The 16,304-nt window shown below is 41.5% G+C and overlaps 1 protein-coding gene across 15 annotated transcripts in view; it reads right to left on the bottom strand.

Annotated features, from left to right (window-relative positions):
* dlg5a (discs, large homolog 5a (Drosophila)) overlaps nucleotides 1-16,304 on the bottom strand; it is a 210,359-nt gene that overhangs the window by 63,176 nt on the left and 130,879 nt on the right. For 9 of the 15 annotated variants that reach the window (XR_013495633.1, XM_078199527.1, XM_078199533.1 and 6 more), the window contains exons 9-12: nucleotides 14,405-14,717; nucleotides 10,494-10,724; nucleotides 5,285-5,484; nucleotides 3,331-3,456 (exon numbers count right to left, since the gene is read on the bottom strand). Coding sequence is in view for 14 of the 15 variants with exons in the window: in XM_078199527.1 (XP_078055653.1) it covers nucleotides 3,331-3,456; nucleotides 5,285-5,484; nucleotides 10,494-10,724; nucleotides 14,405-14,717 (870 nt within the window). In the remaining variant the exon portion in view is untranslated. The remainder of the gene's footprint in view (nucleotides 1-3,330; nucleotides 3,457-5,284; nucleotides 5,485-10,493; nucleotides 10,725-14,404; nucleotides 14,718-16,304) is intronic. The other 6 variants (XM_078199531.1, XM_078199540.1, XM_078199541.1 and 3 more) reach the window with 3 other exon arrangements.

The following is a 16,304-nucleotide window of genomic DNA, read 5'->3' as shown; positions in this document are numbered from 1 at the left end:
GGAATAGCATTGGAAAATAGGGAAGTGGTGCCAAGTCTGTATCGGACCTTGAAAAATCACATTTATAATACTGTGCGCAGCTCTGGTCACCATATTACAAAAAGCACATGGAGAAAATTTACAAGTTTAATACTGGAAATGTGTGGATGCACACATCAAGAAAGGATTGATAGGTTGAGTCCCTTTTCTCTTTATAAAAGGCTGAGAGGTGATCCAATAGAAACAAAGGACAAAGACAAAGAACAGTACAGCACAGGAACAGGCCCTTCGGCCCATCAAGTCTGTGCCGACACAGATGCCTCTCTAATATTTTCTTGCCTCTATGAGGTCCATATCCCTCTATTCCCTGCCTATTCATGTATCTATCCAGATGTCTCTTCAACCTTCAAAATGATGTGAAGTACGGTGGATACAAGAGAGAATGTTTCCTCTTGTGGGGAAGGACATAACCAAAGGTCATCAATGCAAGATAGTTACCAAGAAATTCAATAGGGAGTTCGGAAGAAACTTCTTTATTCAAAGAGGACTAAGAAGGTGGAACTTGCTACCACTGGAAGTGATTGAAGCAAAGCGTATATATGCATTTGAGGGAAAGCTAGACAAACATCATGAGTATGAATGGAATGGATGGTTATGATGGTAGATTTAGGTGAGAAGAGAGGGGGGGGGGCTCGAACGGAGTATAAACACCAGCATGGACGGATGGGACGAACGGCCTGTTTCTATGTTGTACATCCTATGCTTAAGTATTAACTAATACAGATTTATGACAGCTCCAGAGGCTGCTGGGGTGCCACTGAATCCTTCACAGGGTGAACTTTTCTGATAAAGGAAATTAAAAGATGCGTAGGCAGGGGGATGTGAAACCAAAAGCCTGTGGATATAAATTATGCTTATGTACTTTTAAAAAAATGTTTCCAGGTTTGTAAATACAATAGCTCCTTTAAAACAAATTTATTTTAAGGTCACTATCAAGAAATTTATACTGAACACTAATCTATCAATATAATGAAATACCAGGCATGCAAATAAATGACAATGAGCATAACTAAAGTCTTAATCTTCCTCTGAGTTACGCAGAATTACACAAAAACAACATAAAGGCTTAAAATACTGATCTTTTATATCCAGCAGGATGTAGCTGTTACTTTAGCTACTGGGTTACTAAGTTAAAAAGGTTTATTTCAAATAAATCCTTATTTAATCCTAACAGAATAGTATAATCTGCAACAAGTTTAAAGCTGAATTAAGCTGTACCACACAAGGTTTCATTTTGGTACACAATGAAATAGTTCACATTAAATATTGCTATTGCCAAAACGCAACATGCAGAATATGAAACTTGCTATAGCGACGTTATATTTCAGGATTTAAAAGAAAAAATTGAACTATTTATGAGAGAGATGCTTTATTCATCTATAATTGGGCGGCATGGTGGCACAGTGGTTAGCACTGCTGCCTCACAACGCTAGGGACCCGGGTTCGATTCCAGCCTTGGTGATTGCCTGCGTGGAGGTTGCGCGATCTCCGTGGGTTTCCTCCGGGTGGCTCTGATTTCCTCCCACACTCCAAAGATGTGCAGGTTAGGTGGATTGGCCATGCTAAATTGCCCCTTAGTGTCCCAAGGCGTGTAGGTTAGGGGGATTAGCAGGGTAAATATGTAGGGTTATGGGGATGAGGCAGAGGCGGGCCCGGGTAAGATGCTGTCAGAGTTGGTGCAAACTCAATGGGCCGAATGGCCTCCATCTGCACTGTAGGGATTCTATAAACACTTTAACCAAATACATGAGCAATATTGTCTTGAATTGTAAAAAAATACATTTGATTTCCCTCAAAGATTTAAGAACAAGTGTCAATGTTTAACTGCCAGAAAATGGATATTGGGTGTATTTTTAAATGCTGAATATTTGTCAAAGACTACCTCCTAAATGTCACTTTCTCCTGGTGGACCGGGAAACGATCCCCTTGTGAACATCACTAAAGCACATTCACTGCTTTATGGAGCAAATGATGATTGGGGCGCCACGGCCTTCAAACTAATTACATTAAAACCTTCCAGACAAGATACATTTTACCGTTGTACTACATTGTCATACTAATTTCATCGCCCCATACTCGAAACAGTATTAAATCAACTACTGGGATCATTTCTGACTCCAGAAGACAATTGAAAGGCTTAAATTTAGCCAGTGTCTTTGAGTGAATCTCTTGCAAATTTTAAAACTTGTCAGGATGTGTGTTACGGCTTTGAATCAAAGAATCTGATCTTGAGAATCCTCAAATTCCATCGCGGAGAGTTGAAGGAGTGCACTGCACGAAATGGTGGTGGACGCAAATGCAACAGCAACGTAAAACAAAAACTGGATATGGGGAAAGAGCAGGGGAGGGGGATTAATTGAATAGCTTTGCCAAAGAGGCAGCACAGGCATGATGGGACAAATGGCCTCCTGTGCAGTATCATTCTCTGAACGTTTCAACAATTATGTAGCAAAGGCTTTAGCCTGTTAACTTTTCCTGAATCTATTCTGCATCGATTCTTTCGATCAATAATTTAAAAGGGTATATTTCCCCTGTGGTGTACTTCCAAAGCATAGCTCAGTTCCAATAAATATTTAAAGCTAAACTTTGCATTGTGTTTTGTTCACCCTCAAAAGAGGTACACTCTGTTAATTAATTGCTGCCAACTGGACAGCTGACCTGGACAGTTGTCAAGTCTTAGAGCTAGAGAGCCGTTATGTTGACTTAGGGGCGGCACGGTGGCACAGTGGTTAGCACTGCTGTCTCACAGCATCGATTCCCGGCTTGGGTCACTGTCTGTGTGGAGTTTGCACTTTCTCCCCGTGTCTGCATGGGTTGCCTCCAGGTATTCCAGTTTCCTCCCACAGTCTGAAAGATGTGCTGGTTAGGTGCATTGACCCAAACAGGTGCCGGAGTGTGGCGACTAGGGGAATTTCACAGTAACTTCATTGCAGTGTAAATGTAAGCCTTACTTGTGACAAATAAGTAAACTTTTAACTTTAAGGTAAAGGCTCCATCAGCAAATTTAATATTATTGCGGGGACACAAACCTGTACACTTCCCAGTTATAGAGTGCCAATTATCGTATTCTAAGGCAACTGAAAAATTATTCAGACATGGTTTGGGACACTGCAGTTGATCATTCTCCAGCATGAGGCAAAAAAAAGGTTAATTAAAAACCAAAGACATCTTTAGGTGCAGCTCAGTACGTTTGTTTCACCATCTTTTACCTTCTCTTCATTTATAAAATGAAACTTAGAACAGGCTGGCGTCAATGCAATCTGATTTCAAGGTGATGACATCACTACTCACTTCAGTTCCTTCAGTTCACGTATAGCATCATTCTTTTGTTTCATCATATCATCCAGATCGCGTAGAGCTTCAGCCAGGTCACTCACGGCTCTGTCCCTTTCCCGCCGTAAGTTATCACATAGAGTTCTACATTAAAAAATGTTAAGCATTCTGGATGAGCAGAATCAAAACTTACAGAAAACTGTGTCACAATTTTGGTTACATACAAACACCTTTTGAACAATCTGCTGCCCAAAACAATTGTTCGGCCTGCTTTATCAGAATCCCTTCTTCATATACTGGGGGAAATAATATTGTGACATTGTAAGGGCGGGATGGTGGCACAGTGGTTAGCACTGCTGCCTCACAGCGTCAGGGACCCAGGTTCAATTCCAGCCTCGGGTAGCTGCCCGTGTTGGAGTTTGCACCTTATCCCTGTGTCTGCGAGGGTATCCTCCAGATGCTCCGGTTTCCTCCCACACTCCAAAGATGCTCAGGTTAGGTGGATTGGCCATGCTAAATTGCCCCTTAGTGTCCCAAGATGTGCAGGTTAGGTGAATTAGCCATGGGAAATTTGTGGGGTTACGGGCCCATGTCAGATACTCTTTCAGAGAGTCAGCGCAGGCTCGATGGGCTGAATGGCCTCTCCTGCACTGCAGGGATTCTATGAACATTCTGAAGTGGCAATGATGAACTTAATCCGCAGTGGACACTGTCGTAAAACAGCTTCACCACGAAAATCCATTTGAAGATTGCAAAGGTTGGATGACTACATGGCAATAAGCAACATCTAACTAAGCAAGATATCTATGTGCAAATGAGAGATTGTGACCGAGTGAGAGAGTGATTGAGAGGAAATAAGTAGAGAGAGGGGGAAAGCTAACAGTTAAGTAGAGAGAGAAAAACAAGAGGGAGCAGACAGAGTATGAGGAGGAAGAGAGTTGGATGGAGGGATGTGAGAAGCAAGTTGCTAAAGAGTAAAAAAGGAGAGAAAGAACAAGAGAAATATGAGAAAGTAACGGCAACAATGTACTCTGAAATCGTGATCAAAAGGCCAAAGTGATTTCATAATACAGAGAAAGTTAGAAATCTGTTATTTAGTTAATTATATCTATGTTAGTGCTGCAGGGGCTGAACTAACATGTCTTCCAGCAAGATTTATCTCACCTAACAAACTATTTTCAAGGTAACTAGGAAGTATTTAAATATATATATATTATGAAGTAGCTTTACCCTCCTCAGCAAGGTGAATAGTCGAAGCGTACAGACCAAAAGGTCAGCAAGGACACATTTTAAAAAGCCAGACTTCCAATCCACAATGTCGAATAACTCCCTCAGTGCAGGAATCGTGGAGAGAGCTGTGAAGAGAATCAGCCCAGAAATCCCTTTTAACAGCACTAGCTGCCCAATGTGAATGTAATTGGCAGGGTGGGTAAGGTAAGTGGGGTAACTGGATAGCCTGGCGAGTGATGCGAGTAGGGTGGTTGAGTGGATAGGTCAGGATTGGCACAGGAAGGATTGTCAGGTTGGATCTGGGGAATGTTCAGGTTGTGTCAGATTTGTCAGGAGAGGTTCGTCCGAGGGTTGGTTATCCAGGTTTTAGACTAGGATTAGTCTAACATTTTCCAGGTAACTATCCAGGTGAGGATGGTGGAACTGTCCACAGTCTCAGATTCTAGACCAGTTGGAGACATTTTTGGAAGATCCTGGGAACTGGGGGAGTGCCTGACTGACATTGAAACTTCCCACAGAGTCATCATGCGTGACTTCCACAGGGTCCCGATGCCCATCTTGGACCATGTGTTCAGTCCCTGATGATCCAGAGACCAAAGATCTGGCGACTTTGAAGGCTTTGTCCAGCACAACTGGAGCTGTATCCAGGACATGTTCCTGCCTTCTCAAAAGAAAGATGGAAATCTTGAACTGTTAGAGAAGATATGTAAACTGGTAGCGAATGGCTAACAGGTGCACTCACCGAATGCTTTCTCTTTCTGCAACTATCTTATCTCGTTCTTGAAATGCCCAATCTCGCCTACGTTTAGCTACTTCTGCCTCCTGTATGCCTTCCTTCAATTCCTGGGACATTGCATCACACTGTTTCCGAAGCATCTCGATTTCCTTACTGGCCCTTTCCATGTCCAACGTAGCTGAATCTTGCTTCTGTAAATTCAAACACTAAACAATTTGTGCTGCTTTGAAAATGTTATCAGTGATCTAAAACTCTATTATTGCGAACCAATATTGAAAAACAAATCACTTAAAAATAGACCACATTTGTACAGAATAGGTCAAAAAATAGAAAAGAGGTATTCAGTGCTAGATTTGAGGATGTGCCAGATGTTCATGTATTTTTTTAAAATGAAAAGTAAATCTATTGTAAAGAAAATCAATTTTGATAAAGACAAGATATTTTTACTCAGTAACTCTTTGTTCACGAGTGATCATTTTGATGATCGCTATTACTGCCTTTGTTAATTTACATAGTTTTCAAATGTTAGTGTTGCACAAACCGATGCGATATTTAGCCAAGAAACAAAACAAAAACTGGTGTTTCAGGAACTCCCCAAGTGGTTTATACCCAATCAATTATTTTTAAGAGTAAAACTGCTGTTTTACTCCACAAACATATCAACCAATTTGTACACAATAAGACCCAGAAGCATCAGAGGCAAAAATAAAATAAGGAAAAAGCATTTCAATTGGGTCCGCTTCAGTTTTGGCTGAGTTTAGGGAGAATTTGTAATACTGGTCAGGTACACCTTCGACTGTTACAACCAGCGAGCACTTGAAGTATTTCACTGCAAGTGATTATTGATTGATCTAACCTACTTTTAAACACTGAGCGGTGAATGCAAACAGCATCTAATGAACTCATGTTTACTGAACACACTCAAAAGTTGCTTATTTCTTATAATAGAACAGTGCAATTTAAAATAATTGAATAGTGTCACTCTATGTATTTACTTTTGTTTTTAAGCTACAGGAAATGTTCATACTGTTGTCGCTTGAAGACGATCGGCAGGATAATTAAAAAGAAAAGCTGCATGTACAGAAATCGGGACTAAAATTAGAAGATGCCACAAATACTCAGCAGGATTCCTCTGCAGTTCATGGCGGGCAGCTCCGCACATCTTTCTTTATTCATTTGTGGGACACGGGCGTCGTATACTTCCCAGTCATAGAGTGCCAATTATAGCATGCCAGCATTTATTGCCCATCCCTAGTTGCCCGAGGGCAGTTGAGCGTCAACCACATCGCTGAGAGTCTGGAGTTGCATGTAGGCCAGACCAGGTAAGGACGGCAGATTTCCTTCTCTAAAGGACATTAGTGAACCAGATGGGTTTTTCCAACAATGGTTTCATGGTCATCAGTAGATTCTTAATTCCAGATTTTTAAAAATTGAATTCTAATTCCACCTTCAGCCGTGGCGGGATTCAAACCCGGGTCCCCAGAACATTAGCTGAGTTTCTGGATTAATAGCCTAGCGATAATACCACTGGGCCATCGCCTCCCCGACGCTTGCAAGGTGGTGCCCTTTCAAGCTATATATTACCAATTCTCTTTCTCTCTATGGGAGAGGGATGTCTATGGTTCTCCATGGACCACGGCTAAGTATCTACCTCCTTCTGTGAAGCCAGGGCAACAGGTTGTCAATACGCATTCCACACTTTCATCGCCCTTGTCTACACCCCTCACAGGCGGCAAGGATAACAGAAAATTAAAAGCAGTGCTCTTTTAGCAGACAAACAAATTTGAGCATGATGAGTGGCAGAAGGTGGTACATCTTATTTCGGTTTCAGAGTGGCCACCATGCCAGAATAGCAATGGGATGACAGCAAAATAGAGAAGTGCTGCAGTATAACGGTCTTGACTGCTGGTGATCAGAAAGCTGCGAAAAACTGTGCAAAAGACAAAGCTGGAAATGGCACTCTTCCTGCAGTGCACGCATCAGAGAAAAAGGCCATGCTCCTTAACTGACCCATCTTTCAGCAGAAAAACTGAGGAACTTAAACAGGATTGAATAGAAATGCTGAATTCATTGGAAGCCCAGGACAAATGGAAAAAGGGCTGCGGTGCAAATTACCTGTTCTCCTGGAGAAGCTCTGGGTGTTCATTAAAAGAAAGGCCTTCACCAAAAGATTCGATGACTAGTAATGGTATGAACCTATTCTAGAAAGGGCTACCCATCAAAACACTGCATGTGCAGAATCAGTCACACTGGGTGCAAGCACAACCACTGGCATCATATAATCCTTCCATGTTGCAAGAAAAGTTGGACATATAAGCTACAGTTAATAAAGACTGGAAATTGCTCAACAGTGGACAAAGAATTCTAGAATGTACAACCCAGTCTAATGATTGCATGAATCCCTGGCTGTTTACAGAATAGCTGAATCCTGAACTTCTCCCATAAGAGGCATTACTTAATGAAGCAGCGAGTTCCAGCCAAGACCATCTCCACAATGGGTGTTTCTCCTGCACACCAGACAAATGAATGCCTTCATAGCAGGAATATTAGCGGTACCTTCCTTCTTCCCTTAATATAACAATTTCTGGAGGGTGTTCTGAAGAAGGTCAAGAGGAGACAGAAGTATCAGCTGCTATGATTATTCTTCAGAGGTTGCAGATGTCAATCTTTTGGTAAAACTCAATGTCATCATATGAAGGACAAAACTGCTGTTGTCGTAACCAACAATTCTTGGAAAGTCATTAGAAGGAATCTGAAGCTTGCAAGTTGTGTCTGGCACAGACGGACATGGACACATCGCACTACTGTCCACCATCAAAACAATTGCCAGGAACCATGAGCTGGAAGAAGGCAACCTCAGCAAGTATCTTTCACCAAGAATGACCAGAGACACCAGCCAATGAAGATAACGCTAACGCCAAAGATCCAGGGAAGGGGACTTTGGAAAGAGATGATATTCCATCCTGGAATTTTGCAACAGCAAAATGCCTACAAACGTCACCCTCCTTAAGCAGTGACAGTACATGCCAACTCCGAAGTTGAGAGTTTTCTTTTGTGGACAAGTTCTAGTACTGTAAATTCCCACAGTAACTTTTTGTCACATTAAGTATTATGTTCCTCATGTACATTATTTCTACAATGAAATGCAGGAAAGTAAATATTTCAAGCTTTCAGTTTCTCATCTGCACTAAAATTTCTAAAGCAAACACCTCCAAGCCAAGATTATTTCAGAGCTTTGGGGACTGTCTGTCTGCCATGGGTTCCTATTGTACTTGACTTCCTTACTGCAAAGTAAGACTTGCATATATTTAGTGCCTTTTGTAGCCTCAGTACAATGAAGCATTTCAGAAGCATAGTTACTGTTGTAGGGAACATGGCAGCCAAATTTTACAGGAAAAGGTCCCATTGAAGAGGGTACAGAAGAGGTTAACCAGGATGTTGCCTGGTCTGGAGGGTATGAGCTATGAGGAGAGGTTGGATAAACTCGGTTTGTTCTCACTGGAACAAAGGAAGTTGACGGGTGACCTGATAGAGGTCTACAAGATAATGAGTGGCACGGACAGAGTGGATAGTCAGATGCTCTTTCCTAGGGTAGAAAAGTCAAGTACTAGGGGACATAGGTTTAAGGTGCGTGGGGAAAAGTTTAGAGGAGATGTGCGAGGCAAGTTTTTTTTTACACAGAGGGTGGTGAATGTCTGGAACGAGCTGCCCGGGGAGGTGGTGGGAGCAGGTACGATAGTGACATTTTAAGGGGCAACTAGACGAATACATGAATAGGATGGGAATGGAAGGATATGGACTCCGTAAGTGCATACGGTTTTAGTTCAGGCAGGCATCATGATCGGCACAGGCTTGAGGGCCGAAGGACCTGTTCCTGTGCTGTACTTTTCTTTGTTCTTTGAATAAACAACAATGTGACAATGGCCAGATAACTTGTTTTTGGAAGTAACATTCTCTCTGTATTGGAATATCAGCCCAGATTTTGAGCTTAAGTTCCTGGAGAGGACTTGAACCCACAATATTCAGACTCAGAAGCTACCACTTGCTGCGAGAAATTCCAACTTTGCGGTATTATTTATCAGGAAACTGTGGATAATGACTGCTACTTCAGGTCAGTTACAATGCATAACCAGTTGTTAGAGAAACAATTTAAACCATTGCAAGAGACCGAGTGTCTCCAAACATATTGGAACACATGAACTGCTATTGCTTGCGGATTGCTTTCACCAGGTAAGCATTTGTGATAGTACATGCATTGCTCAAAAATTCAACTTTTCATTCATAAACAAATGTTTAATCATTGTATCTATACTCTGAGGAATCAGATGATCTCTTACGGGGCTGCTTGGAGTCAGTGGACTGGTCAGTATTTAAAAACTCTGCGGCCAGCCTCAACGAGTACGCCACTATGGTAACTGACTTCATTAGTAAGTGTGTAGAAGACTGTGTACTCACTGAGTGCAGTAAGAAGTCTCACAACACCAGGTTAAAGTCCAACAGGTTTATTTGGTAGCACAAGCCACAAGCTTTCAGAGCGCTGCTCCTTCACCAGGTGACTCACCTGATGAAGGAGCAGCGCTCTGAAAGCTCGTGGCTTGTGCTACCAAATAAACCTGTTGGACTTTAACCTGGTGTTGTGAGACTTCTTACTGTGTTTACCCCAGTCCAACGCCGGCATCTCCACATCATGTCTCACTGAGTGGCCAGTAGCTCAACAAAGGAAAAGATAAAATTTACTATATTTGTTCATTTTTGTCATTTCCAATCTGACTGCGGACAAAATTTCCTGGCGGCTGTCAGTTCAAATGTGGCCCGAGGAGGACAACATTTTTTCGATGGGTTTTATGTCAAAAGGTAATGACTAAACTGAGACGCTTGCCGAGCTGGTCCCTTTCCCCAAGCACTTGATAGGAAGCAGCTCCCTGATGCTCTCGGCAGAATGGGGTACAATGAAAAAGAATATTGGTGATAGCCAATATTCTAGTGATACTTCAGAATTTTACTTTCCCTGAAAGGCAAATTCCAATGCTAAGAAACCAGCAATACATTGCGTCCATTTAATGATTTACCAGAGTTCAGTTTCTCCTTTGAAAAGGTAACATTTGAAACAAGCTAGTTTTTTTGCAAAGAAAAATGCAATGGGCACTCAGGATTAAAAGGAAATGCATCATAGATAGCAATGAACGAAACAACTCCATACAAGGGCAAAATTCACCTGTCGGGCCTGGTAGTACTCCCGCAGCAACTGATCTCTCTGGATGATAGCTTCTGTTCTTTCCTTCCTAGCAACATCTCTCTCTTCTTTCACAGTCTCAATATCCTTACAAGCCTGATCAAGCTCCTTTTGAGCTTCTGCTTTGTCCTTCACTTCATGGCAGTATTTGTCCAGCAGTTCATTCCTCTCACAGATAGCATGATCTCGTTCTACCAACGCAGAATGAAGCTCCTGAAATTTAGTCGCAACACACAAGTCACATCACTGTTTTCATCCAACACAGTAAAAACACTGTCTTGCATGTTGCTCCCACCTTGAACCCAAATACAGTTGTGTTTTCAGACAATGCACACTGCAACAATTCTGAGACTACTTTAGTTGGATTTAATTGTTTATGTAAAAACGGGAATAGTTTAGTTCCCTTTCGCAAGAGAAACATGAATCACAATGTATTATTGAAGGAGTTTGACAATTAATGCCTGCAAACATTTAAAAATGTGAGGTAATTTATTTTATTCATTGGTGGCGTTGCTGGCTGGCCAGCATTTATTGCCCATCCCTAGTTGCCCGAGGGCACGTTGAGTATCAACCATGTTGCTTTTGATCTGGAGTCACATATAGGCCAGACCAGGTAAGGACAGGAGATTTCCTTCCCTAAAGGACATTAGTGAACCACATGGGTTTTTTTGACAATTGACAATGATTTCATGGTCATCAGTAGATTCTTAATTCCAGATATTGAAATGTCCAACCCACTCTGAAAGCTTTGTGAAACACCAACTTATTTTTCTTTTATTTCTCCCCTCTAGTCCTGATGACCTTGTTTTATTTTTGGGTCTCTTTCGTGCCTTCCATTTTATCAATAGGTAATCACCTTCAATTTCACAGCTTCCGCTTGTGTGTACCTCTCTGGTTGAGGGGTCAGGTGAGTTAAGTGCTTCTGCACCGTTAAACCGCTGGTGAATGCACAGTGACCGGCCCTTTCCACGGTCAATGAGAGGAATTTCTCACGTTTGCCTCAGCTCTGTCAACACCACAACCAACCCCAGAAACAGGGAAGTTTGTGACCATGTCTCCATTTTTACTACTGCATCGCACAGGGGATTCAGAGGATGTGTCATCCTGCCATCTCTTACTTTACTTCAAAAGCATTTATTTTAATCCTTTGATCAACATTCAATTGTAGCTTTTTTTTTAAAAATCCCCAATTTGTGACCAAGCACCATATTTCAATATAATGCCATCAAGTGGTTTGAATATTGAAATATTCAATGATAAGAAATATCAATCTAACAATTAATTTTATTACACTGAGGTGGAGCTTATTCAAGCCACTTGACGGCTTTATATTGAATAGGGCAATACGCTGCAAACCTGCTCAGCCATTGTGACCTAAAGATACAAAATGACATACTCCTTTGTAACCTCCAGAGAAGCAAAGCCCATCACTACAGCCTGCATCATGAAATATAGCCATACATGTCTGCCACTCATTCTGGTCTGCTGTAACACCCACCGCCATCATAAAATAAAACTAGAATAGAATCTATTCCATAACTTCAGCTCATTGGGATGGATCTTGCTGGAAGCCATTATTAATGTGCAAATCGGCCACCGAGTTCGGGGATTAAGAGGTACGCCGTGAGTTGTGAATCTCCTGAACTTGCTGATCGATTTACACCACTCTGTTAGTGTCAAACAGCATCTCGCCCTTGGCCTCCCTGTTATTTGAAGAACTTTCTGGGTTTGCCCATCAATCGCCCATTAAAATTGTCACAGAAAGTTAAGGCTGGAAGATAAAGAGCATTAAGTACCTTTATTGATGTGATTTTTAAAAATACAGCCATTCAACCTCGCTGGCCCAGAAAGGGACAATTTAAAACATTCAATCTTACTCTTACATGTGGTCAATTGTTGTTAGAGATTTTTAAATTGTCAAACTTTTCCTTTGTTCCTTTTCTCTCTCTCAGAACTCAATTTTTCTTTCCATCTCTTTATCTTTCATTCTGTATCTGACCTGATTATAATTGACTCTCCTTTGTCGTTCCTCTGTTCCTTCCCCAATTCTTAAATTACATTAGTCTAGGAGATATTGTGTGCACTCCCCGCCCCATTTATTAGAGTCATAGAGGCTTACAGCATGGAAACAGGCTCTTTGGCCCAACTTGTCTATGCCGCCCAGTCCAGCGGTTGAGGCAGCACGTTGCCCACGTCACAACGTTATCAGCTCACACTTCGAGCAAATCAAAAACAAATTTGAGCTGAAGGGTGTAGAAAAATGTTGAACTAACAGGCTGTGCCATGAGATTCCTCACTCCAGCAAGATCCAATCCAATGTAAGGTACAGAGATTCACTCAAACCCCACTACATCTTAAAGACTCCAATGAGTTTGGATGATGCGGATAACGGATGGAACTTTGAACAACTGCAGCAAAATAATTAAATAAATTATCTCATCAGCGTCGTGGCATGAAATTCCTACTAGCTCAGAGCAAGTACGAGTAGATTCTAGACCTCAGACCAGCCCTCAAGTCTTCCTCCAGCACAAACGAAAACTCCCTGAATGCAAATAGCAAAAGCTCCAAATTGCATGTGTCAAAATGTTTGGGCGGGGAGCGGGAGATGGGGCTGGGGTGCCAATGCAAATAAAATTGAGAGATTTTCAGCCTTGTTATTTGGGAACAGACAAAACCCATCCAATCTTCATCTCACTCATTTCAATGGGAATAAAATCAGGCACCTCCTAAAATGGGCTGGTGATCTCCGAAAGCTTATGGTATTTGCTACCAAATAAACCTGTTGGTCTTTAACCTGGTGTTGTGAGACTTCTTACTGCGATCTATTCCACAGGCAGTGCAGTTCACAATGACCCCCCCACCAATGCGTGGGCTTCAAGGCTATGTTATTTTTGGGAGGTGCCGAAGTATGGAAGCTACGTGATACTGCGGTGAGAAATTTGTTGGTTCAGCTAAGCAGCAAATATTTGTATACACTTCTCCAAACTCCCAACTAAACACCTTTCTTGCAAAACCACAGTAATTGTCAATGGGATAAATCATAACCACGTTTTAATAATGGTCTTTGCTCGGCTGCAAGTAGCACTCTGAAAATAATGCATCTGTTTTCCCTTGAATCAGAGCTCTAATATCACAAGGTTGAATTTGGGAACTAGATGTTGTAAGTGCCTAAAATAATTTCAAATTCTAAATGGCTCTAATTAGATGCTTTTAGTTTTTTCTGCTGTGTTTTATACACCAATCACAATGAGCTTCAGACTAAGATAAAGCACACTACACAATTTATAAATAATACTGTAATTGTTAGTTTCAACTGTTCATTCAGACAGTTCTCAACAATACTGAATGGAGTACTGTATTATACCATACGGTCTATTTTAAAAAGACTATATTCCACCTAAATTATAATTGTGGAGAGGCTAAAAAGTCAGTATCCTTGGGAATGCAAGATTGCTCATGTCTGAATCTGCAATGTCCTTATTCGGGGATTGTGAATATAAGGATGCCACTTTCATTCTAAGTTGTCTCTAACAAGCTGCTTTACCTCATTTTCTTTCTTGAAAACATATGGAGGGTTTTACTGAAAAAAATTGCTGGACCACAGCTGCTGATCATGGGAAATGATGAAAGAGAAAGTGGCTTTTCTTGGCTATCCAGAAACCTGAGTAAACTGCCACATATTCATTGTGAAACCTCTACTTAGAAGGTGTAGCATTGATGAGAAGGAGGAGGAAACAGGAAAAATATCACAATATTTATTTTACATACAGAAACCTAGGTGAAGGCATGTGGATCGTAGGAAAATTGCATCATAGGAAGTAAGGATTTCCACAGCTTAGAGGTGTTGGCATAGAGTTGGCAGAGCGTTAAAAGGATATCCTGTTTGATCTTACCTGTCGAAGAGCTTCAAGTTCTTCACCAGCCACTTTTCTTTCTGACGAGGTGTTCTTTAGATGACCCTGTGCCAATTCTAGTTCAGTCTGTAACTTGTCAATCTCTTTGTGTACCTGGTCTCTTTCGCTCATGACCAGGCGGTATTCATTCAGCACTGTATCCCTCTCTTCCTTGTATTTCTCTGCATCCTTTACTGCCTTCAGCTGTAATGTCTTGTATCGAGTCACCTCAGTTTGTAACCGATCCATTTCCCTCTGGAGCTCTTTGTTCTGTACCGTTGTTTTACTTAACTCATGCTGGATTGAATCATACCTTCAGAAACAAAGTCAAAGTGGACAAACTTAATTTTTTTTTCCCAATTAAAACTATCATGAAGATCATTTTACGAAAACACATGGGTTTCCTCCGGGTGCTCCGGTTTCCTCCCACAGATATGCGGGTTAGGTTGATTGGCCATGCTAAATTGACCCAAGTGTCAGGGGTATTAGCGGGGTAAATGTGTGGGGTTATGAAAATAGAGCCTGGGTGGGATTGAGACTCGATAGGCTGAATGGCCTCCTTCTGTGCTGTAGGGATTCTTTGATTCTGCATATGTATTCTCTACTTTTTCTTAAGCATTTCAAATAACAATGCTTTTAGCTGGTTCAATGGAAATACAAAAATTTCAGAATGATAATCATTTGAGTATTTCATCTTTTAAATCATGGTCTCCACCTTTCCCATCACTTAAACTCCAAACACAATAATTACTGATAAAATGCTTGTGAAGAAATAGCCTTGATAGATGAATACTCTCAGAGACAGCATTCTTATTGCAATCACATTTGATGACCAGGTACAGACGAGTGGTTTTTAAGCTGGTTTTCACAAAATGCTTGTCATTCTATTTAAAAAAGACAGGATCAGTTATGGGGTGAACAATCTCTGAAATCTGGTCTCTCCAGCCCACACATCCATTTACTTTATTGGAACCTGTACACAGGTTGGGCGGCACGGCAGCACAGTGGTTCGCACTGCTGCCTCACAGCGCCAGGCACCCGGGTTCAATTCTGGCCTCGGGTCACTGTCTGTGTGGAGTTTTGCACATTCTCCCCATGTCTGCGTGGGTTTCCTCCGGGTGCTCCGGTTTCTTCCCACAGCCCAAAGATGTGCAGGTTAGGTTGAATGGCCATGGTAAATTGCCCCTTAGCGTCAGGGGGACTAGCTAGGGTAAATGTGTGGGAATAGGGCCTGAGTAGGATTGTGGTCGATACAGACTCGATGGGCCAAATGGCCTCCTTCTGCACTGTCGGGAATCTATTCTATTCTAACTTCCTCCTTACTGGGAAATTTTCTCTCCTTCACTCTAAGCAATAGTGTGAACTTTTGCTCTATCCCTCACTGGAGCAACATACCCTAGACTGAGAACTCAGCTGTGTTAAATACTGAGAACCTGCATATCACCACTCATTGATATCATGTGTGTCATTTACCACAACTCGAAATTACAACTTTCCTTTGGGCTTTACTATACGGACCAAATCTATAGTAATATGTGTTGGTATCACTCAATTTGTATCTAGTTTACACTTTTGAAAAATTGTCTTCTTGTCATCAAATTGAGGAGTGCTTCTGAAGTAGAAGACTGGTAGATCAGGTGCATGTGGAACACAGGAGGTTTTGAAGAAAATATTCATAAGTTTATTTTAAAAAAATGACTGGAGAGATATACCGGAAGCTTGAAAGACCACAATTTAATACAATCATAAGATAAGTGTGTAAGTCATAGGATTTTCATCACTGTCCTAAAACTCTATGCAAAGATGTGAGTTAGGTTGATTGGCCATGCCAAATTGACCTTTAGTGTCAGGGGGTTAGCTGGGTTACGGGGATAGGGCCTGGATGGGATTGTTATTGGTG

The sequence above is a fragment of the Mustelus asterias genome, chromosome 28 (genome assembly GCF_964213995.1).
Source record: "Mustelus asterias chromosome 28, sMusAst1.hap1.1, whole genome shotgun sequence".
Taxonomy (NCBI): Eukaryota; Metazoa; Chordata; class Chondrichthyes; order Carcharhiniformes; family Triakidae; genus Mustelus; species Mustelus asterias.
The sequence above is the reverse complement of the archived record's forward strand: the minus strand, read 5'-3'. Positions and strand labels throughout refer to the sequence as shown.